At 36.5% G+C, this 24,538-nt stretch overlaps 1 protein-coding gene across 3 annotated transcripts in view; it reads right to left on the reverse strand.

Moving 5' to 3' along the window:
- LOC131436393 (putative 1-phosphatidylinositol 3-phosphate 5-kinase) overlaps positions 1 to 24,538 on the reverse strand; it is a 366,150-nt gene that overhangs the window by 143,798 nt on the left and 197,814 nt on the right. For all 3 annotated transcript variants that reach the window (XR_009230619.1, XM_058605096.1, XM_058605097.1), the window contains exons 6-7: positions 3,431 to 4,859; positions 3,277 to 3,373 (exon numbers count right to left, since the gene is read on the reverse strand). Coding sequence is in view for 2 of the 3 variants with exons in the window: in XM_058605096.1 (XP_058461079.1) it covers positions 3,277 to 3,373; positions 3,431 to 4,859 (1,526 nt within the window). In the remaining variant the exon portion in view is untranslated. The remainder of the gene's footprint in view (positions 1 to 3,276; positions 3,374 to 3,430; positions 4,860 to 24,538) is intronic.

Raw genomic sequence — 24,538 nt, forward strand, 5'->3', positions numbered from 1 at the left:
AATTTTCTGCTTCCCCCTCCCACGTTCTTTCACCATCTCGATGTCAACTAATTAGATCTTTGTCGTTCTTAGTCATTTTGTTCCCATATCCCCTTTTTACTCTGTTCTCCGTAATATTTACTTCTTTGTATTTTTTTTTCTCATTTTCCTCCGTAACATCATCATCATTGCCCACGGACGGCCGCTGTAGTCTATGAGATGAATATGGGCCACCCGCCTGGTTTTCGTAGCCTGGGGGTGTCCCCCGCGAACCCACACGGACAGAAAAAAGCGGCTAATACCAAGATACTTACCAACGTGTTACATTCAGTACGCCGGCCGGTGCCGATAGCCAGCTGAAGGCGGGATCTACCAAAGTCATTACATTATCTTAATATACTATCCTAGATTTAAGTTATTTGTTAATTAAAATTAGAAAAAGCCCTTGGCATCTTAGAGCTTAAGCAGTGTGCCTTAATAAATTATATAATCGAAAAAAAAAAAACACCTGCCAATCAGAACGCGTTCTAAGCAAGAGAACGAAATATCTGCTGCTGTACAACAAATCGTCCGGGAAAAATGTTCCGAGAAGTGGTGAATATCGCAGTGAGTTCCTCAATTTGGTCCTTGTGAATGCTAGAAACGAATCCCTACAACATATTGATAGTTTCTTTCAATAAATAATGCAAATCCGAAATGAAATAATCGACATTAAAATTCTATTTTTATAGCCGTTAGGACCGCCCATTAGTGAAAAAGCTACAAACGAAATCACATAAAAGGAAATCTCTTAACAAAAATTCAATCAGTTTGGATTCTATCGCCACTGCGAGCAGATGTGTTTTGTGTCGTCTGCACAGCTAGTTTCGCTTTCGACAAGAGCGATTACGTCACAGCTGCCAGTCATTAGCATTGGAAAAAAAAAACAACGGTGGAGAGCATTGCACAAAATCAGCCGTTCTAATGGCTCTAAAAGTTTTCTAAAGAACTATTAGGATTTGTTGTTCGCAAATCATAGGGAAATATCCTCAGTTTACTGCAAATCTAGAACAGTTTGGTTAGATTTGTGCACATTTCGCTGTGTGAAACTCATAGTAAACGAGATCAAGTGAAGCCTTCTTTGTTTTTGCGAAAAATGTTCCAGAGTTTAATGTCGTAGAGAATTACGCAATTTGACCTTTCTGAATGCTAGAAACGAGTCCCTTCAGCATATTGATAGTTTCAATAAATTATGCAAATCCGAAATGAAATAATCAACATTAAAATTCTGAATGCGAATATTTTTATAGCCGTTAGGACCGCCCATTAGTGAAAAAGCTACAAACGAAATCAGGTAGAAACAAGCCTCTCAATAAAAAGTGAAGCCTTCTTTGTTTTTGCGGAAAATGTGCAAAGGGGAATGCTTGCATAATTCATACAATTGTTCAACTAATTGATATTCGGAAGTGTTAAGGAACATGTCAGTTGTTTTCGTATTCACGACATCCAGTTCTGTCTCTGACATTACCCACCCGCCTTTTTTTATAGCATGGATAGACAGGAGAAAAGGTTTCTACGAGATCTTTCTTTTGCTTTGGTCACATTTCCGTGAACTTATGTTGACGAGATTCTGATACCGATATGAAACAGATAGATTTTTGCGCCGAATACAGATTTTTGGAAAAATGACCTGGCAACGCTGTTGAACATGATGCTCACATAGAGGTGTAAACTTGTTTATATTTAAGTGTGCTTTTTTCTGACGAAAATATATATCGCCTACAGCTTATTTTTTCGTGCAGTTTGGTCGTCAAATGGTGAGATAACTAAGTCCTCACAAGTTCCTATCACATTTGGTCAATAGAACGGCGTCGACTGGGTGCTATCGCCATCTGCGTTAGTAGCAGAATGAGAGGGTGCGAAATGGATTGTAATTTGAAGCCCATCTTAAAGTGCTTTATCATAGTAGATTGCAACATGTTGTTTGTTGCATTATTTGTTATATATTGAATTGAATTATATTACATTGTATTATATATTGTTATTATTATTATTATTATTATTATTATTATTATTATTATTATTATTATTATTATTATTATTATTATTATTATTATTATTATTATTATTATTATTATTATTATTATTATTATAGCTATTATTATTATTATTAAAAAGTAAATATTATATTTCCTGTTGTACTGCGACGAAAGAAGAGCATAACTTACACTGCGAAATCAACTGTTATAGATTGTATCATAGCATATTATTTCATATATTATCTTATTATATTATATTTTGTTAGGTTATATTATGTTGTATGGTATTATACTGCATTGCATTATATCATATTATATTGTATTATATTATATTATATTATAAGTATAAGTATTGTGTTATATTGTATTATGTTATATTACATTGTGCTAAATTATATTATATTATGCTGTGTTATATCATCTTATATTAAATTATATTATTTTGTTATGTTATATCACAGAGAACAGATATCCAACAGACATGCATACGTGCAAAGTCGTGTGCAACGGTGAATTTTAATGGATTTTCACTTGTATGCTTTACACAGCTTTTTAAAAAAGTTTGTACTAGCTTGGATGTGATATATTATATTGTATTTTATTATATTATATTTTTTATATTATTTTATATTGTTATATTATATTATATTATATTATATTATATTATATTATATTATATTATATTATATTATATTATATTATATTGTATTTTGCTCAAGTATATCGACAACAGGGAGGGGCAGGGAGTGCATCAGGGTATCGCGGGGGAAGTTCCCTGAAGGTCTGAAATGAGTAAGACGCACCCTTCTAACAAACAAACCATCAGGAGGGTTTAAGCTGGTACAGCGAAATTCTTTATTATATGGCCGGATGTTCTTGCTGGAAGGCGCCGGGTCCTCAAAACCCATTTTGGCCTTCTCAACAGAAAATAATATGAAAGCTATCTGATAATTAAATTCGGATCTACTGTAAGTCTACCCGCATACATTGGTAATGCCTTGAACTGATGGTGGCTTCACACATACATACATACATACATACATACATACATACAGCTTATTTTTTCGTGCAGTGTATATCGAGAAATATTCCATATATTTCGAGTTGTTTGGTTCGGTGTACTGATTAGGAAAGCTGTCATATGTACATTAAAAAATTGTAGTGTATTAGTAACCTTTTTTGCCTCCGCACTTTAATGTGATCCAATTTGATATACAGTATATTTGCTAGTAATCAATGAAAAACAACTCTTAAAATATAGTAGTAATTGAAAAATTACCTGAAAAATAACTTCTATATGAGAAGTACTTTTACTCTTCTTGGTATCGGTGTTATCCTTTTTAAACTGTCCATTATCATCTAAATCTGATGTTAGTCTGCAAATAATTTCATTACTGTACATCAAAATGAATTCGCTATAAAAAGTGTATTACCCAACATCTAACGATTTTCGCTTAGTATATGGACTATGTTCGGTTATATTTCCAGAATACTGGTTATCTAAAGCTTTTTTGTATTCAGGTGATACTAAACTGTATGCAATACACGATGCCATGTCCTGATCGTCTACCATAACAGGAAATATACCGGAACTGAGATTGTGATGTTCGTTAGTTGGTAAGGGTGAATTGAATATGTGAGGGTTTTCTGTCGCAGACAACAGTTGGCTAAACAAATTTTTTACACCTTTTTTATCGTATTCCTTAACGGAATTAACGTCCATTCTATTACTTTCAGTCACAAATTCAGAGAAAGATATTTCGGTATCTAAATGATTGGGGATATTTGTCCCACAACTTGATTTGATAGAAGTTTCGTTTTCTTTGGACAGATCCAAGTCTTCTGTTACTATAGTACCATTGTCAATGGATACATCTACTTTTGCAGGATTAGATTTGTGTTGTTGCATTATTTCGTGTATTATTGGTTCCCAATCATCTACTGCTTCAGCCAACGTTTTTTTCAGCAATAACATCGCATCATCAACAGTTTCTGTTGATATGCTCGTCTCTGTTATTAAAGTTTGCACTGATTCAACACGCTGTTTGAAATTCATTTGATCTTGGTTGGCCTTTTTCTTGAGTTTCGAAAATGTATCAGAATCAACTGAGAGATCCGCTAGTTTATCAAATATTTTCGCATATATTTCATAGCCTTTAATCGCAAATATTTTTAGCTCTTCTACAATTTTATTAATATCACAAAGCTTTGGAGCATTCAGTTTGACTATCATTGTTGGTAGATTGATTTCCCAAATGTCCACAGATTTGTATTGGAAACTCGCTACAATTCCCATGTAAGAGAAGTTGTGTACATAATCTCGATGCAAAGAATGCTTACATTTTATTTGGTCATGAATATCTCTTCGTCTGTATGAATGGCCATGGAAACGTTGCTCTAGATATTTCGCAAAGGAATAACACCATGTATCAGTCGACATGGGTACAGGATTCGTAACATTATTACAAAGAGTACATTTCAAAGTAATTAATATTGTTCCAGTATCAACTTTATTAACATCTTCACTAAGTTTTACATGAACGCATCCTTGTGAGTGAACGTATCGTCGAATGTGATCCATCATTGGTACATTACATGATTTACAAATATAGGAGCTACGAAAACAGTAGCGTTCCAAGAATTCACCAAGCATTATATCATTATGACCGTAGAACTGCATATTCAGGAATGATGGTTGTGCGCAAAATGACGAAGGCGCATTAGGATTATAATAGAAACTACAGAATAAAACTGGAAGGCGCTGATGATTTCCAAGTTCTAGTGCATCTATATATATATTTTCTTCAATCGACTTTTGATTACATGTAACTCTTCGACATCTTTGTTTTGCATCACATTGCACTGAAAAGTAAAGATTTAAAATAATTTGAAAATAATTTTGGAAAGGGCATATCGTAGGGGAACGTCGGAGATTTCGATTTTGATTGATAATTAACTCAAAATATTTTTTTCAAAGTTGGGGAAATAAAGGTTAAACTAAAAAAAATGCCACGTTTTAGGATTTGGCGCATTTACAAATTCGAATTTATCTCAAAGTAACGATTATAACAATACATACAAAATGATGTTCATTTCTCGGAGCCCAGTATTCCCAGTGATTATTTTTTTGTAACATAACGCGGAATATTAGTGATAAATTCGCAAGTAGTAAATGTAACTTGTTGAAATTTTAAGATGTTGTACAATTGCTGTAGAATACATATTAAAATCGATAGCACAACATACTGATATTAATTTTTTCACAAAAATCATAACATCTTTGAAAACGTCTAAAACCATTATGCTGCAAATCATCAATCAACACCGTGTTTCATTGGTAGTTACAGAAGTTTGCTAATATATCTACATCACCAGGTCAAACAAAATGGATTTATCAAAAATCATTTTATGATTATGCTGCAGCATGATAAGTTTTTAATGGCTGTCTTATTCGCTTTTTGGAATGACGCCCTCCTATGATAGAAATGTTAAGCCAGTCTGAAAACGTTACCGTATTTTAGGAAACACTTTTGCTCAGTTAAATGCCAAGTTCTGATTTTTTAAATAATCTACCGATCTTCATAAAACACAACAATTCGGTATAGCGGGTGGGAATATATTCAGCTGTCTCTTAATCAGAGAGTTTATAGTTCCAGCATACTTTCGGCTCATAACATTACGTACAGCATGTAGTTTTTTTTTTATTTGGAAAAATATGATATGAAAAACTAGTAACCTAAAAACAATGTTGTGTCAGATTTATTTAAATGAAAACAAAATTTTCATATATAAAAATATTACCACAAAGATTTGGAAATGCAGTATAACATACGCAATCTATGGAGAAATCACTCTAAACTTTGTCTGAATTCATACAAGAATTAACGGGTGTAATACAAGACCAATTACGATGACATTAAAATTTCTAAATATATGAATTTCTAGATTTATGTCAGGAATGAATATGACATTAATTTAAACAACTCACTTGTCAAACCCTGCCTCGAGAATACAATTTTTGATTTGAAAAAATTAACACAAACAGAAAGGATTTTAAGAATTCTTAAACTATAAATTATTGATATTCACTCGTCAAGCGTGGACAAAATGTATCTATAATTCCAATTCCAATATTCATGAGAAACGGTAAAATATTATTCTCTTCTATCCAAGGGTCTTTACGCACAATTAAAACGACAAGAAACAAATCAATGATATATACCATCCCAGTTTTCCTCAACTATAAACCTTATATACTCCAATTACTCGGTTTTGAGAACCTTTGAAAACATTACAGTAAAATTTTATGAATTCTGGATAATGCGTGTGTATGTGTGTGCACCTTCAACGATTTTTTACCGCATTTTCTTGAACCGATTTAAAGGCTCGTTTAAGAGCTACTATTGGGGGAAATTCGAACAATACTGCACGAAATTTGAAGAGAGGTGCTCAATTTATGAAATACAAATAATTCAAAATTTGTACGTATTAGGTTAGGGATAGTTATAAGTAGGTAGATATTTTATAAATAATGAAAATAAATATTATGATTAAACATTAGTATGTAAAACAAGAGTAACTAAAACACCTATTATTAATAACGAATCGTATGAACAACAAAGATGAAAGGCCAAAGGGTCAAAACACTTGTACTGTAAAATGTTGATGTAATACACAAAAATAAAATTAATAAACAGATATTCATGCAAAAAAAAAGCTACTATTGGGCCATTGATTAAGTTCGAAAATCTATTCATTGTGACATCTGGTTATGGAGATATGATGGTATAAGTGACGTAAACGACAAACGCGTATATAATATATATATATATATATATATATATATATATATATATATATATATATATATATATATATATATATATATATATATATATATATATATATATATATATATATATATATATATATATATATATATATATATATATATATATATATATATATATATATATATATATATATATATATATATATATATATATATATATATATATATATATATATATATATATATATATATATATATATATATATATATATATATATATATATACCCGCCGCGAATTAAAAAATTGGGTAACAAATCCAAAATTACGATTACTTTTTAAATTGTGGGAACTGTATATTACTCTTTTTATTGCGAGAACAGCAAGAATTGCTTAGGAAAACGTTAGCATCGGCGCCAACCTGACGGGACAAACAAGAACGCTGATGGAACATTTCTGAAGACATCGATCTATGAGAACGGAGACCAGTCACGTCCACTAAAAAGTGAAATTTGGCATTATGAGCTATAGATGCAATTGAATTGAAGAATAAAGTTAGTTCGATTTTAGCGAGTGTAACGAGTGGTTGTCTTTTTTAAAAAGAAATTAAGATAAGTGAACTTTGAACTGGAGCAGACCCTGTCAGCTTGGAGCGAAATCAATCTTCAGTTCAGCAACGCCATCGCACGGCATCACATTCAACATATCATGTCAATTGTATGGGTGCGCAATGCTGCTATTTTGGCGCGTACGAATTTGACATTTCTCTCCCCTACTTCTATGTACGTGATTCGATGCGGACTCACCTGAGGGCGCCATGATAGCAAAAAAGGATGTTGCCAAAGATTTGTTCGGGAAATGTGAGAGCTGGATATCTTGTTAATATGATGTCTTTGACTGGAGGCTCCGGCGAGATCCTCGCGGACGGAAATAGAATAAGTTATCAAGTTGTGAAAAAAATCCCTTTTAAATAGGCGGGTGGGTAATGTCAGAGACATAACTGGGTGTCGTGAATACGAAAACAACTGGCATGTTCCTTACACTTCCGAATATCAATTAGTTGATAAATTGTATGAATTATGCAAGCATTCCCCTTTTTTACTACTAGAATTTGAAACGATACACCTAAACTAAAGTACAGATTAGTTACATTAAACATTCTGAAACACAAATTATGAATTTATAATAAAATAATGGTGGCTCTGGAAAGAACCTTTTATGAAGGCGATCGTGTTGGAGATTGATGAGTTGAATTCGAATTCCGATGGATGCCGCTGACTTCCGTCATCTTTTTCCAGCCTACCTGTTGTCCGTGGGTGCGATACTGATATGGTTGGTGTACACTCAAAATAATAATCATGTTATAGTTACGTGAAAAGTTATGTGGATATTTTCCACCCTACTTTTCACGTAGGTTTTAATGGACTGGCATTTAAAAGCTGTTTAATGCCTAATCCAGTAAGAGTTACGTGTTTCATAGGTAAAATGTAATGTACTGTTCATATCACATTTAGCTATCAGTTCATATTATATTTAGATACCAAAGAATTAATATTTAATATTGGTTGAAGTTAAAAGGGAGATATTTCAGATTTTTATATAAATCTATGAAATGAAAAATACTATGTAAAATAAAACATTTATTTCAGAAAATTAGCATGGAATTGCAATGGCTGAAAATAAAACAGCAACTGATAACGTCGTGGGATCTCGAATCGACAAGCCGCCAGAAATCGTTTTTATTGTCTCTGCCATCCAACCGAAATCGAAGTCGAGATCCGAGAACTCTCACAATTACATGAGTTCAGTGTTTCTAGCTTCCTACCAATGTTGAGACCGTGTTTCGGTAGGCCAACGGCCTGTTTGAAGCATTCGGCAGGAGCGGGCACACTTCCGGGCTCAACTCGGTCCAGTTGAACAAATGGAAACTTTTATACTGGAATGGTCCTGTCGATATAGTAAAAAATTGTAATTAAATAACATTTCTCGCAAATATTTACACTACTTACACATTGAGGGGCACTGTTCGCCATTTTCAAAATCGAGTTTTTCACACCGGAAATTCACGTAGATCGTTTGACATTTGGTCAATTCACGTAAACCTTATGTGATGACTCTATTCATTTTAGGGGATGGTCGTATAACATTCATTTTCGTAACGTAAAATATTCAATTTGACATTTGAAACAAATTTACGTGATTTTCCAAGTAAATCGAACGTGAATTTTTATTTGAGTGTAGGTGTAGCGTTCACAACCGATTATAGTCTTCCAATGAAGAAAACATTAATTCGCTGGATTGATCAATGATACAATAGGTCTGTGATATGAAAAGTATGATATATATCTGCGGATTTCTACATTGATGTTCTTAGCAAATACGAGATCAATACATGTGCCTCCAAGAGTAGTAGCTTGTGAAGGAGCAGATTTCATATCCAACTTCATATAGAATATATAATATATAGAATCAATGAATTTAATATTATCTTGTTTTGAGGCATCTATATTGAAATCCTACACAACTATCATCGGCGTAATTTTACGTGAATATAAAAATAAATTACGCGTGATGAAAAATTGCTTCTATTTGTAGGTTGTATCTGACGAAATATTTAGAACAACCAACAGTATTTTTATGCCATTTAGCGTAATATCAACTGCACATATGTCACCGAAATTGTCAATGAAGGAATGAGGAATCGCTAGTTTTAGAAAATTTGCCTTCAGTTGAGGAGCTCAGCACTATGTATTTATTGCTCAAACTAAAAACATATTTCTCTCTCTCTCTCTCTCTCTCTCTCTTAGATGGTACATTGCGGTTTTCGAAAATTCTTTTCTTTCGCAACACGGAAATCTCCGTAGATCTACGGATTCGAACATTTTGTATGGACCTACGGATCTATGGAAATTAGATTTTCCTACGGAAATTTGAAATTATCAACGGAGATCTACGGGAACCAATTATGTCTGGCAAGCAAAACAAAAACTCACCGCCAACGCTTCCGAGTAATAATGTTAATTTACGGAAACGACACTACTACTATCTGGCATCGCTGGTTAGTACGGTGGCAACCAGTATTACTGCATTGGCTGTCTAGCTGTTAACAGCATCTCGTGGATTTTTTACGCAGAAACACGCACACACAAAATGTATGGCCGTGGTAAAGGAAGAAAAGTTAAGGGAAAGGTAAAGTCCCGCTCGAACCGTGCTGATCTTTAGTTTCCAGTTGGCAGAATCCATCGTCTGCTCAGGAAGGAAAACTATGCCGAACGTGATGCCGGTGAACCGGTCTATATGGCGGCAGTGATAGAGTATTTGGCTACCGAAGTGTTGGAACTGAAGGTAACGCTGCCCGTGACAACAAGAAAACGAGAATCATCCCTCGCCATCTGCAGCTGACCATCCGTAACGACAAGCAACCCATCCTTTTCAGGACGACCACATCACTTTGATAAAGAAATATTGAAGATTGCTTTAGGTTTAGCCAGTTGTGATACGCCTGGAAAGTAGAATGCGCAAATCAAGTGGAAACGTTTGTTCTAACAATTTGTTCATTTTTGTTTTCGGCCCCATACTAAAGTATTCACGACACAAATACATATTGATCTGTATACATGGCAACTCTGTTTCACACGGCATATTTTCAAACGACAATCATACTAGTATAGAGAGGTTTCATTTTCGCATTGCATGAGTCGTAATAGAACGTGTTAGTGACGGTGCAAACTTTGTCTATTTCCATTTCGATAAATCTGATGCTTTTGGTACGAAAGGAAAAATACACTTAATTATTCATGATGATTTGTAGCACTGAGAAGTGCTCTGAATTATCACGACCAACAGGATCGGCATTTAGATCCGAGATAGTTCTTTTCGTGTACACTTTTGACTTCAGCTGGCAGGCTTTTGCTCTCGTTTCACTGTGTGACCGGCCCAATGTTACTCTCATGTGTGTCTTCCTTCTGCTGCCCACAAAATGATGGTTGAAAACCTCAAACGCTCAGGTCGTAGTTCTCATTTGCTTCCGGTCGCCAAGGCGAAAAGACGCATTGAACCAGTTTGGTATCATTTGGCACTGCGAGCGGTTCTGTTGCGGTTTGTTTGCAAAGCTAGTTTCAATTCAAACAAGAGCGATTGAGTCATACAGCAGAGCTGCTTGTCGTTTGCATTGGAGAGAAAGAAAACGAAAAGTGGACAACATTATATAAAGTCAGCCGTTCTAATGGCTCTAAATGTTATCTAGAGAACTATTAAGATTACTTCTTTGCAAATCGAAGGTAAAACTCATCAGTTGAGGGAAAATAACAAATAATTTGATTTGCTTCGTGCACTTTTCGCTGTGCGAAGAACGTTCGAGAAAAATATTACGAAATGTGCTAAACATTACAAGAATTCCACAATTTGGTCCTTCTAAAAAGCAGAAATGAATCCTGTACAGCATCTTGATAGTTTCTTTCAATAAAATATGCAAATCCGAAATGAAATAATCGACGTCAAAATTCTATATGTGCCTGTATGTGTGTGGTCGTTGGAATCGCCCATTTGTGAAAAGGCTACAAACGAAATCACGTAAAAAGGAACCCACTAGGAAAAATTTATTCAGTTTGGAATCATTTGACACTGCGAGCAGGTGTGTTGCGGTTCGTTCGCAAAGCCAGTTTCAATTCAAACAATAGCGATCGCGTCATACAGCAGAGTTGCTAGTCGTTTGCATTGGAGAGAAAGAAAACGAAAAGTGGACAACCTTGGGAAACATTAGCAAAATCAGACCTTCTAATGACTCCGAATGTGTTTTCTATAGAACTATTAGAATTACTTATTTGTTAAAATATGCAAATCGGAAGTGAATAGATTCGAATTAGAAAAATTTAAATTGCATTGAAAAACTAATTCGCTGTTGCTGGCAATTTTACATTCTTATAAAAATACGCCGATGATAGTTGTGAGGGATTTTAATAAAGATGCTTCAAAATTAGATAATAGCTACTACGCTAGGCACATGTATTGATATCGTATTTGCTAAATATATATAAATATAAAAAGCCGTAGATATATTTAATACTTTTCATATCATGGCCTATTGTATCAGTGATCAACCAAACGAATTAATGTTTTCTTCATTGGGAGATTATAATCGAAAGTGAACGTCAACCATATCAGTATCTCATCCACGGACAACCGAGCTTGGAAATAGATTACGTCAGTCAGTGGTATCCATCGGAATTCGAATTTATCTCGTCACTCCCCAACACGAACGGCTTCATAAAAGGTTTTTTTTAGAACCACCATTATTTATTATAAATAACTATGAAAATTACTTACATAATATATTTAATTGTGTGGCAGAATGTTTGATGTAACTTAACCGTACTTCAGTGTAAATGCATCCTTTCAAATTCTAGTAGTATAATTCACACAATCGATCAACTGACTGATACTCGGAAGCGTGCCAGTTTTATTCGTATTCATTACATCCAGTTATTTCTATGACATAACGCAGTTTTGTCGTGAATACGACACGACTTACTTTACTATGGGGCGCCTTTTCAAAATGTACCCTCTGAGAGAGTGATAGGTTTTTGATCGTGAATATCTCTTGTTGTATCTAACGAATCATCGTTATTTCTGCTACATGCCATCGGCAATATGATGGCAATGTTATGGTAATATTTTCAGTTGTGTGACATAATCTCAAATAATTTAAAATTAAACTTTTCTGAAATATTTTGTATAAACCAGTATCAAAGAGGATAATTCATAAGGCGTGTTTGCTTTCTCGTAGCTCATAGCTCAGTGATCTGTGAAAGGATTTATATAATCAATTTACCAATAGAATCGAAATTTTTCATTTTAAACGTGTATAGTAATAGCATTGAAGTATTCCAATAGTACACTTTTTTTTGTTCAATAGTATAATATAAATATATTTTAAGCACAATACTATAGCTCTAAGATGTCAAGGGTATTTTCTGATCTTAATTAACGACTAACTTAAAACTAGAATAGTATCATTAGATAATGTTGTATAGGGGTCTCGGATTCTCGAAAATTCAGCTTTCAGCTGGCGATCGACGGTGGCCGGTGAATTGAATATTGCATGAGTCTTCCAGATGGCGTTGTTAAATATCTATGGCCGCTTCCTTCGGTTCGTGTGGGTCCGCGGGAAACACTACGAAGGCCCTGGTCACATGCTGGTCATCGACGGAATGCTGGTCATGTTACGGAAGTAAATGAAGGAGAAGTAAATATTGCGAAAAACGGGGTGTGTTGTGGGAACAGAAAGTCTAAAACGATAGAGATCTAATTAGTTACCAACGAGATGGTGAAGAGACGGGGGAAGGGGGAACGAAAAAAATAGTGACAGAAAAAAAGATCTTGTTAGTTCCAATGAAGATGGTGGACAGGGATGGGAATCGAGAGAATCGGGCGGATGTTAGTATCGAGCCTATAGGTGGAGATCATACTTTCTCAGCGAGGAATAACAGATTACACTTGTATATTAATGTGTTTGAGGTACTGGTATATAAGAAGCATATAAGAGATATCCCGACTAGCCAACACATCTCGGACCGGAACTTCAGGTGGTCTACCTCGGGCCCTTAGAGAGTCCTTTAATAATAGTCCTTTAATCCTTTAGAGACAGCTCTCCGTGAGTCCAGTACGCTGGAGATGCGCGTTGTATGTGTAATGGTTTGACATGAGCCGAGACATCACACGAATGAACCAAGGTTTCTTCGATACCCTAGGGATAATGGAATGCAGCCACCCCCCTTGTTTCCAATTGCTCCATGAAGTTTGCCAACTATCGAGTGTACTCCGACGAGCAATACTGAAAAATTCATTAAAGCAAATTGGTCTTTCATAAATATCACCTCCTAATGCGCCCACCTTAGCCAACGAGTCTGCCTTTTCATTGCCCGGAATGGAACAATGCGATGGGACCCAGACTAAGGATATTAAATAAGACCGTCCAGATAAAGTTCTCAAGTGTTCCCGTATTTTCCCCAGGAAATATGGGGGATACTTTCCTGGCTTAATTTCCCGGAGAGCTTCTATTGATCTTAGACTATCCGTGATAATGAAGTAATGATCTTTGGGCAAGGTTTCAATGATCTCAAGGGTGTACTGAATAGCAGCTAATTCTGCGACGTAGACTGATCACTGAGTTTGTACGAAGCGGTGATGTTCTGATTGAAGATTCCGAAGCCTGTGGACCTGTTGATGTTTGATCCGTCAGTGTAAAATATCTTTTCACAGTTGACTGTTCTGAATTTATTATAAAAAAAATTTGGAGCCACTTGAGAGCGTACGTGATACAGGATTCCACGAATTTCTTCTCTCATGGATGTGTCGAAAAACACAGTAGAATTACAAGTTTCCAAGAAATGAGCGCGGTTGGGAACAAACGAAGAAGGATCAATATTGTGAGCATGTAGTCAAAATACAAGGACATGAAACGGGTCTGAGAATTGAGCTCGACAAGCATTTCGAAGTTTTCAATCACCATTGGATTCAAGATATCGCATCGGATAAGCAATGAATATGAGAGATCCCAGAATCGATTTTTCAATGTTAAGACGCCCGCCAGCACTTCGAGACTCATCGTATGAGTCGACTGCATGCAACCTAAGGCAATACGCAAACAACGATACTGAATTCTTTCCAGCTTGATGAAATGGATGTTCGTCGCGGATCGGAAGCAGAAGCATCCATATTTTATCACGGACAATATCGTAGTTTGGTACAACCTGATCAAGTCTCCTGGGTTCCCACCATGATCCGGTTATTGTACGAAGAAAGTTAATTCTCTGCTGGCATTTTTGTTTCAGATACCTAATGTGACATCCCCAGGCGCCTTTGGAGTTGAATCAGACCCCGAGATATTTGAATGTGAAGACCTGAGCTAAGGTTTCACCCCCTAGTTGAAGCTGTAGTTGTGCTGGTTCTCGCTTCCTTGAAAATACAATCAACTCAGTTTTCTCCGTAGAAAACTCGATACCAAGTTGAAGAGCCCATGTCGACAAGTTGTGGAGTGTATCTTGTAATGGTCCTTGGAGATCGGTAGTTTTGGGTCCTATAATAGACACAACGCTGTCGTCGGCAAGTTGTGTTAGCGTGCAAGATGTTTTGATATATTCATCGATATCTTTTACGTAAAAATTGTATAAAAAGGGGTTAAGCATGAGCCCCGAGGAAGACCCATGTAGCTAAATCGTATTGTCGACAAATCACTATGTGCGAAATACATGTGTCTCTCGAACAATAGATTATATAAATAGGTGTTCAAAACCGGCGAAACACCATGCTGGTGCAGCTTCTTAGATAGGATATTCATTGAAACTGAATCAAAACCCCCTTGATCTCTAGAAATACTGATGCCATTTGTTCTTTACGAGCAAATGCCATTTGAATTTCTGTTGAGACAATCGTTCGTTTCTTTAACCCTGCGGAAACCAAATTGTGTACCTGAAACCAAGCCATTAGTTACGACCCAATTATCTAGACGGAAGAGAATAATTTTTTCGAACAACTTCCGGATACATGAAAGCATTGCAATCGGCCGACGACCGATACGAATTGTGATCGGAGGCTGATTTCCCAGGTTTTTGAATGGCGATAACTCTCACTTGTCTCCAGTCGTGTGGAACAATATTACCCTCGAGGAACTTGTTGAATAAAATCAGCAAGCGCCTTTTGGCAGAGTCAGGAAAAATTTTCAACAAGTTGAATTTAATTCTGTCTAGCCCCGGGGTTTTATTGTTACACGAAAAGAGCGCAAGTGAGAACTCTACCATCGAAAACGGTGTTTCGTTTGTATTCGATGTCGCGACGCGGAAGATCTACTGTTTCGGAACAGAATCGGGGCATACTTTTCTAGCGAAATCGAATATCCAGCGATTAGAATATTCCTCGCTTTCGTTCGTTGTGTTTGGTTGCGCATTCGTCGGCTGTGTTCCACAGAGTGCTCATCGATGTTTCTTTTGTTAATCCGTCAACAAACCGCCGCCAGTAACTTAGTTTCTTCCATTCAGGGGTTAGCCAAATTTTGTGCTAGGGCACATAACCGATTTTGATATGTTTACGTTTCGTCTTTCACTCATCAGTGCATACCAGTTCAAATTGAATTGCTTTATGCAAAACTCGGCAGTTTAATTTGAACCGCTAAGCAGACGTAAAGTTTCTGCTACTTACAGAACACTTGTTTTCTTTGCATCGAAATGAAATGTCTATACTGACGTGCCTAACGAAAACGTGTTTTCGACTTTTTCTGGCCGATACACTAATGAGTCAAAGACGAAACGTAAACATATCAAAATCGGTTATGTACCCTAGCACAAAAGCTAACCCCTGAATGACCAAACCTGCAACGGCCAGAAAAAGTCGAAAACACGTTCTCGTTCGACACGTCAGTATAGACATTGCAATTCGATGCAAAGAAAACAAGTGTTCTGTAAGTAGCAGAAACTTTACGTCTGCTTAGCTAGTTTCTTTGCTTTAACTAAGTTCTTCATTTGCTTATCTAGCATCGCGTAATTTCGATAATTATCAGGTGTTCCATATTTTCTGAACTTTTAGAAAGCTAAAGATCTTTTCGCGTTCAGTGATGAGCACTCTTTTTCTCTCCACGGGTTGAGAGGACGAATGTTAGTATTCGCGCCGGGTATACGTTTCGTCTGAGCTTGAATCGCAGTGCCATAAACGTATACTCTTTCTCCGGAGTAAGTTCTTGTGTTGTTTCTAGTTTCTCAGACATCGATATTGCGTAGCATTTCCAATCAATATTTCAATTTTTTTTGAGGTCATACGAAACATTGATTGTTTCCGCACTTGGTCTTGCTGGTGGTGCGGGAATTCGTGTCATATTGAAGTTGTCGCAAATATCATGGATCATAGCTGATCTGTTATCATCATGAAGACAACCCCATCCCGTACCGTGAGAGTTAAAGTCTCCTAAAACTAACGTCGGTGCGGGAAGAAGTTGCATGGTACTGCTGAGCCATTGGCACACAACTGAGGCTCTTGGGGGAATGTAGATGGAAGCAATACAAAGGTCCTTGCCTTTAATTGTGACATGACATGCGACAACTTAAATAATTGGTATCGAGGGGAGTAATTTGATAAAAATAATAGCACTTTTTGATCCCCAAAAGTACTCCGCCGTAGGGATTATCTCGATCCAGGGGAATAATGTTGAAATCGTGGAAGTTTAGTGATACATCGGAAGTTAACCAAGTTTCGCACAATGCAAATGCGTCACATTTCAGATTATTTACTAGATATTTAAAAGGATCTATTTTCGGGTTTATACTTCTACAGTTCCACTGTAAAACAGTGATCGAATCCTTGACCTCGTTCGAAAAATTAGCCATCGAAGGAAACGATTGCTGAGAGGAGGGGCCATTTTGCAGTCAGCTGCATCAAAAACATTTTAACTCTTGGTAGGAAAGTCATCAAAATACCTTTTAGGGGGTCAGAAATGTTGAAGACGGAAAATATAAAGTCCATAATGTCAGTGAATTTTACAAGTCCAGCACTTGATGTGTTTTCTGATTTCTTGGGGACTTTCGGGGTTTTGGGTGTCCCCGGAAGTGTTGGATAGTCTTTCTCAGATTTCAGGTCTCCGGAACTAGGAGCTTTTGGCTTCGTCTTTTTTTTACCAACACTTCCTTCTGCTGTTACTTTTGGAGGGCCTTCAAGAGATATCTTCGAACCCTTGCTAGGGAGTTTAGGAGATGATATATTTCTCCTCTTCCAAAAACTACGAGGAACAGTTGAAGATGTACCTTCTTGAGGATCGTCAGAGTCGCAATCGTCCGCAGACAAGCAGGTGTAGGGGTTCTGTTCCGGTGGTGTGGCGATTTTTAGCATTTCTGCGAACAAGCGGTTTGATCGTTGCTTGAGAGATCGTTTCAAATGATTTCCACACAGAACATGCGGGGCCGCCCCACAGTAAAGACACTTTTCAATGTCTCTTGTCGCAAACGCCATCCGCATGACTCTCTCCACACTTCGAGCAGCGGGGCCGATTTCCACAATAAGAAGCTGTGTGTCCTAGTTGTTGACAACTAGTGCAATTCATGACTCGTGGTACGAAAAGTCGTACATGTAGACGAACCCTGTTCAGAAGAACGAATTTCGGCAAAGCCGAGCCGGAGAAGGTCACCCGATACGAGTCCGAGTGGGGATAAGACTTTGTCCCATCCCCGGCGATCGATACTGAATGCAAACGTTTGCAGTCCAGTATCTTGACATTTTTAAGCAATGGATTTTTAAAACATCCGACCCCATGTTTGAGAATGTCATCGCATGTCAGACTAGGATCCGTGATCACTCTGTCTATCTCGAGCTGGTATGTAAACGCAGTAGTCCCGCGTAAAGTGATCGTTTCGAGCGATCTCATTAGAATGTTTCAGACTGGTCAACGAGACCCTGAGCTTATCGGGACGGATTTTTGAAATAAATTTTACAGTTGTATATTTTGACGCCAAGTCTTTAGAGATGTTCAAAATATTAAACGGTTTATTCTTCTCTTTGGTCCGGAAATAAACCACATAAAGGTCGGCCGAGGGTGAAGGCTCTTCGGGATACTTTTTAACCCGGTGAGTCTTACTATTTGGAGCAGATTTAGAATCTGTTTCCATTTTATCTTCGGGGGGCAGGGGAGTATCTAATAGACTTGCTATAGCGCAAATTAAGGGGGAGTCAAAATATAAGTGGACGATAAAGGGACACGATGGGAAAAAATATAATACTTAGCTAATGATCCGTAGGAACTCGGCTCTGAAGCCAAGCGTTAGTTACAACGACCTCTGAGAATTAATAAGCACACAGCACCGGTTCACGGCACAACACTAAACTTACGTTCACTGTTCGTATTGTTTTAGCACAATAACACCCTACCGGGTGTAACGGTATTTATTGTTTATACTGTATTGATCTACTGCTCAAGCTCACGAATACAAAATATTTAATATTAATTGATCTTGAAACGGATTAGAATGGATTACGGCCAGCTGCTTTAATGAAAACTACCATCCGATCGACACGACGGTCACGAGAGGAATGAATAGTACACTATTGAAAAACCAGTCTCATTTGAACCATGTCAACACCAGCCAATCAGAACGCGTTCTAAGGAAGAGAACAAAATATTTGCTGCTGTACAACAAATCGTTCGAGAAAAATGTTCCGAACAATGCTTAATATCGCAATGAGTTCCAAAATTTGGTCCTTCTGAAAGGCAGGAATGAATCCCGTACAGCATCCTGATAGTTTCTTTCAATGAAAAGCAAATCCGAAATAAAATAATCGACAATAAAATTCTATATGTTGCTATTTTTATAGCCGTTAGGACCGCCCATTAGTGAAAAGGCTACAAACGAAATCACGTAAAAAGAAACCTTTTAACAAAAATTGTATCAGTTTGGATTCTATCGCCACTACGAGCAGATTTATTGTGTGTCGTTTACAAAGCTAGTTTCCCTTCCGACAAGAGCGATTACGTCATAGCTGCCAGTTGTTTGCATTGGTGAAAAAACAACGAAAAGAGGACAACGATGGAGAGCATCACACAAAATCAGCCGTTCTAATGGCTCTAAAAGTTTTCTAAATAACTATTAGTTTTTCTTGCTCGCAAATCGAAGGTAAATATCCTCAGTTTAGTGCAAATCTGGAACAGTTTGATTAAATATGTACACTTTTCGCTGTGTAAAATTCACAGTAATCGCGATCAAGTGAAGCAATCTTTGTTTTTGCGAAAAATGGGAAATGCTTGCATAATTCATAAATTTGTTCAACTAATTGATATTCGGAATATTCGGTGTTAAGGAACTTGTCAGTTGTTTGCGTATTCACGACATCCAGTTATGTCTCTGACATTACCCACCCACCTTTTTTGCATAAATATCTGTTTATTAATCTTATTTTTGTGTGTTACATCAACGTTTTACAGTACAAATGTTTTGACCCTTTGACCTTTCATCTTTGTTGTTCATACGATTCGTTAATAATAATAGGTGTTTTAGTTACTCTTGTGTTACATACTAATGTTTAATCAAAACAATATTTATTTTAATTATTATAAAAATATCTACCTACTTATAACTATTCCTAACCAAATACGTACAAATTTTGATGGCTGGGACCTAGGATACTTCCTTGGGGTACATCAGCAGGAAGAGTAAATTTTTCTGAAAGTGCATTATTCAGAGAAACCTGGAATGCTCTATCTGCAAGATAATTTTTGATAATTTTTATAAGATACATGGGAAAATTACACCGATGCAGTTTAAACACCAGGCCATCATGCCACACATTATCGAATGCCTTTTCAATGTCCAATATTGCCATGGCAGTCGTTTTGGACACTGATTTGTTTTGCTGGATGACGTTGTTAACCCTTGTGAGTTGGTGGATGGTGGATCTTCCTTTCCGGAACCCAAACTGTTCTTCTAGTAATATATCCTGTTCATTTGCGAAAGCAAGAATTCGCCTTTGTATTGACTTTTCAAACAGCTTGGATAAGGCAGAGAGTAAGGTATGATGGAAAAAGTGGCAAAACCACTTTTTATATCGCGATTGAAAATTTATCACTCTCTCAAAGGGTAAATTTTGAAAAGGTGAACCATGGTAAAGTAAGTATTCATGATAAAAAAGTCAAATTATTTTAAATCTACCTTGCTCTGTGTCTCTACACCTCTTTGCGTATAAATAGGATGGCCTTCGTTGCTAGCTTTCCAGTCGGGAAACGCTCCGAATATTGCCTTTGCGATTAGCACCAGCAGTATTAACTACCGGCAGCTTAGAGTTGCATCCGTCAATTCACGAGCCAGTTTAATCGAAACACAACCGTTTCGCTTGAATGGTGTATAATGGAGTATTTAAGCTCTTACTAGTATCCGGAATTGGATTCGGATGATCTACCTTGTTACTTTTGTCTCTGTTGCTCTGTCGTGACGAATGAGGTGCAGCTCGCTCAACGATTTCTAATTGGCTTTGGTATCGTATCCTGCTATCTCCGTTGCTCTGCCGTTGTTGTGGTGAAAACTGAACTTGGTGTGCTGCCTGTACCTGGCCCGGGTACAGTGCTATTGCTCTTGGTGGCGATCAAATGTGATGCTTGAAGTGTAGCACCACACGATATGTATCGTCTCTCGATTCTACGCAGCGTACAAATTCTGGTACCTGGTATATCAGAACTGAGTTTTCTTAGCACCTCTGTGACTTGGCACCCCTTCGTCTTTGCACCTTTATGCGATGGCAGCTCTGTGACTCGACACTTATATGCGCTCGCACCTCTGTGTCTCTACACCTCTGTGTGTATGAACGGGATGGCCTTCGTTGCTAGCTTTCCAATCGGGAATCGCTCCGAATATTGCCTTTGTGATTAGCACCCGCCGTTTAACTTAGCTTAGCTTTACCTTAGAATTGTTTCGGTAGCAGCCGTTACCTCACGAGCGCGTGTAATCGAAACACAACTTCTTCGCTTGAATGGTTTTTACTGAATGATACTAATATCATGCTCGAAATGCATTAGGTTTAAAGTACTATGTATTATGAATGCTACGGCGAAGAACAATTTATGTATATTGCCTTTTGAAATAATCGTATTTATGAAGAACAAAAACAGACATAAAATTGTTTATGAATTTTTAACTTTTTGCCTTTCTGATATAGAAATCGCTGTGAAAACCGTCTTTAGAACCGAGGTTTCATATACTATTCGAATCAGTTCGTCTAGATCACAAAATGTGTGTGTGTGTGCATATGTGTGTGCATGCGTATGTGTGTGCTTGTATGTATGTTTGTGACAAATAATGTCACTCAATTTTCTCAGAGATGGCTGAACCGATTTTCAAAAACTTATATTCTAATGAAAGGTCTTACGGTCACATAGACAGCTATGAAATTTTATCTCGATCTGACTTCCGGTTCCGGAATTACAGGGTGATATGCACCAAAAAAGGAAAAAAATAGCCACACACGTTTCTTAGAGATGGCTGAACCTCTGTTCAAAAACTTTGAATCTAAGAAAGGCCTTTTGGCCTTTTACAAAACTATAATATGGTTTTCTTAAAGTGCTGTAAACCTTTTCCTGGTTTTGTGTGTTCCGGAAATTTTTTCCCATTAACAGAAACCATAATTGGAAAATTAGAAGCTCAAAAGTGCAAGGTTAAATTGAATACCACGTTAGGCATTTGTGATCGCTGTCGTAGGCAGGCTTATAAGGAAAGTCATACGATCGTAATGTAATAATTGTAGATATATACATGTAATAATTGCAGATATAGCAAGCAAAAAAAATTCATGGAAATATAAAAAAATGGTGTTATAATTAAATATCCAAGTATCTCAAGAACAGCTACTTTTAGAAGAAAGGATATCATGAACAAATTTATTGCCTTTTACCTATAATATTCTACTGTTTAAATGATTATCTTTCAACGAGAACTTGTTTTAGCTGTAACTTCTTCATTTTTCAAAAGGCTCGGATGGGATAGCCATTAATCTATAGGTTTTAATAAGAGCTTTGAATTAAAAATGATAAAAAAAATCGAAACTCTGATTTTTTTATATCATTTTTTGGGTTCATTTTTTTTTCAGTGTATACTTTTTTAGAGTGCCCTTTTGATTCCCTACAACTTCTTCCTGGACGCCATTTTTGTATGTTAAACGGTTTCCGAATTACAACGAGAAGAACTTGATCATTTGCATGCACCCGTAAACTGTTTTAGCTGTAAATTCTTCATTTTTCAAAAGGCACGGATGGGATAGCCTGTAGGTTTTAATAACAGCTATAAAATAAAAATCATCAAAAAATAATAAAACCCTGATTTTTTTTATTTAACTTTTTCGGATTATTGTGTAATTAAATCAAAATTTTCAATCAATTTTTTTTCAGTGTATATTTTTTTAGAGTGCCCAATCGATTCCCTACAACTTCTTCCTGAACGCCATTTTTGTACAATTAACGGTTTCCGAGTTACAACGATTTGAAAAAGGCAATTTTTGTGAAATGCAAAAATAGATACACCCTTTTTAAAAATCAGTCGTGAGTCGGAGGTCAATCGGTTCAAAACTGGTTTGCCATACTGAAGCCATGTGCAAAGTTTCATCCAAATCGGAGAAGGTCGATTCTGATTTTGTCACTTTTTCGTCTACTCATTGCTGGAATTGCTCGTATAATACTGTGGTATTCTTCAAAATAATTTCCTTCGATTCTGAAAAAAATGCAATCGGTTTAGTTGGCCGTTTACTGATAATGACTTAGATTTTTTCGGGTTTCCTGTTTCGCTCCTTTTAGGTATAAGTATAAATTTTTTAACCCTATAATTCCAGAACCAGAAGTCAGATCCGGATGAAATTTAGGAATTCCGTCCATTAGAACGTAAGTTTGTAAAAATTCACATTTTTGGTGAATATTATCCTGTAATTCAGGACGCGGAAGTCGGATCCAAATGACATTCAAAAACTTTGTATGGGACCATGAGCCCTTTTATTTGAATCTAAGATTGTAAAAATAGGTTAAATCATTTTCGAAAAAAGTGAGTGACAGTATTTGTCACCCCCCCCCCCCCCCGCCCCATACACACACACACACACACACACAGATATTTGCTCAGCTAGTCTAGATGAGTCTAATAGTATGTGACATTCGGCCGGTCGGTTTTTTTTATTCCGATTTTTACTAATCATGATTCAAATTAAAGCTCTAATTGTCTGGAAGAATACTGTGCAAATTACATCCAGATCCGACTTCCGGTTCCAAAATTATAAGGCGACACACACACAGATATTTGCTCAGCTAGTCTAGATGAGTCTAATAGTATGTGACATTCGGCCGGTCGGTTTTTTTTATTCCGATTTTTACTAATCATGATTCAAATTAAAGCTCTAATTGTCTGGAAGAATACTGTGCAAATTACATCCAGATCCGACTTCCGGTTCCGAAATTATAAGGCGACGATAAGTGTCAAAACATTCAAATCGTCATTCAAAATGACGATGCAAAAGTAGTACGCGACGGTACGTGTGGCTTTGCTCCGTTCGCAGCCTGCGTTGTTCAATTTCGTATAGCGTGCAGGGTTGCCACATTAAAATTTATATTTTTCAGATGAAAAAAATGTAAATTACTAATTTTTTCATTCAATTTGTACCTACTTGTTAGTGTTATTACAAGATCATGATAACGATGGTTTTCTTTAAAAGTACACTTATTGGCATTCTCCTATAGAAAGTTTATGCAATCACTTGAAAAATTGACTAGTGAAAATAGGTGTCAAAAAATGTCACTCATGAAACAAAAAATCTCGTTGTTCCATAGGTTGTTATTGAATTTCCTACCGTCATTTAGAGCGATGCAGAAAAGGGTAAAATTCTTCTAGATTTGGCTCAAAACTGATTATATTTGTAGGTTATATCCGTTATTTACTAAACGGAACCAGTAAATTTACTTCGGCAATATTGGTTCCAAGTTTCCGGTTCCAGAAGTACCGCAAATAGAGGTCAAAAACTCTAACATGAGACTCACTCAATTTTCTCAGAGATGATTTGATCGAAGAGGTTAACAATCCATTAGGCGAATTTAACTGACTTCCGCCACACCTATTTCCGAATTCCGTTTCCGAAAGTTTCGGGAATAGAGAAGCTAAAAGAGGGCTAAAACGAATTAAAAAAACAAATATTAAAATTAAAATAAATTTATGGGCCCATACAAAATTGTTGAAACCGGATCAAGTTCCGACTCCC

The sequence above is a fragment of the Malaya genurostris genome, chromosome 3 (assembly GCF_030247185.1).
Source record: "Malaya genurostris strain Urasoe2022 chromosome 3, Malgen_1.1, whole genome shotgun sequence".
Lineage (NCBI taxonomy): Eukaryota > Metazoa > Arthropoda > Insecta > Diptera > Culicidae > Malaya > Malaya genurostris.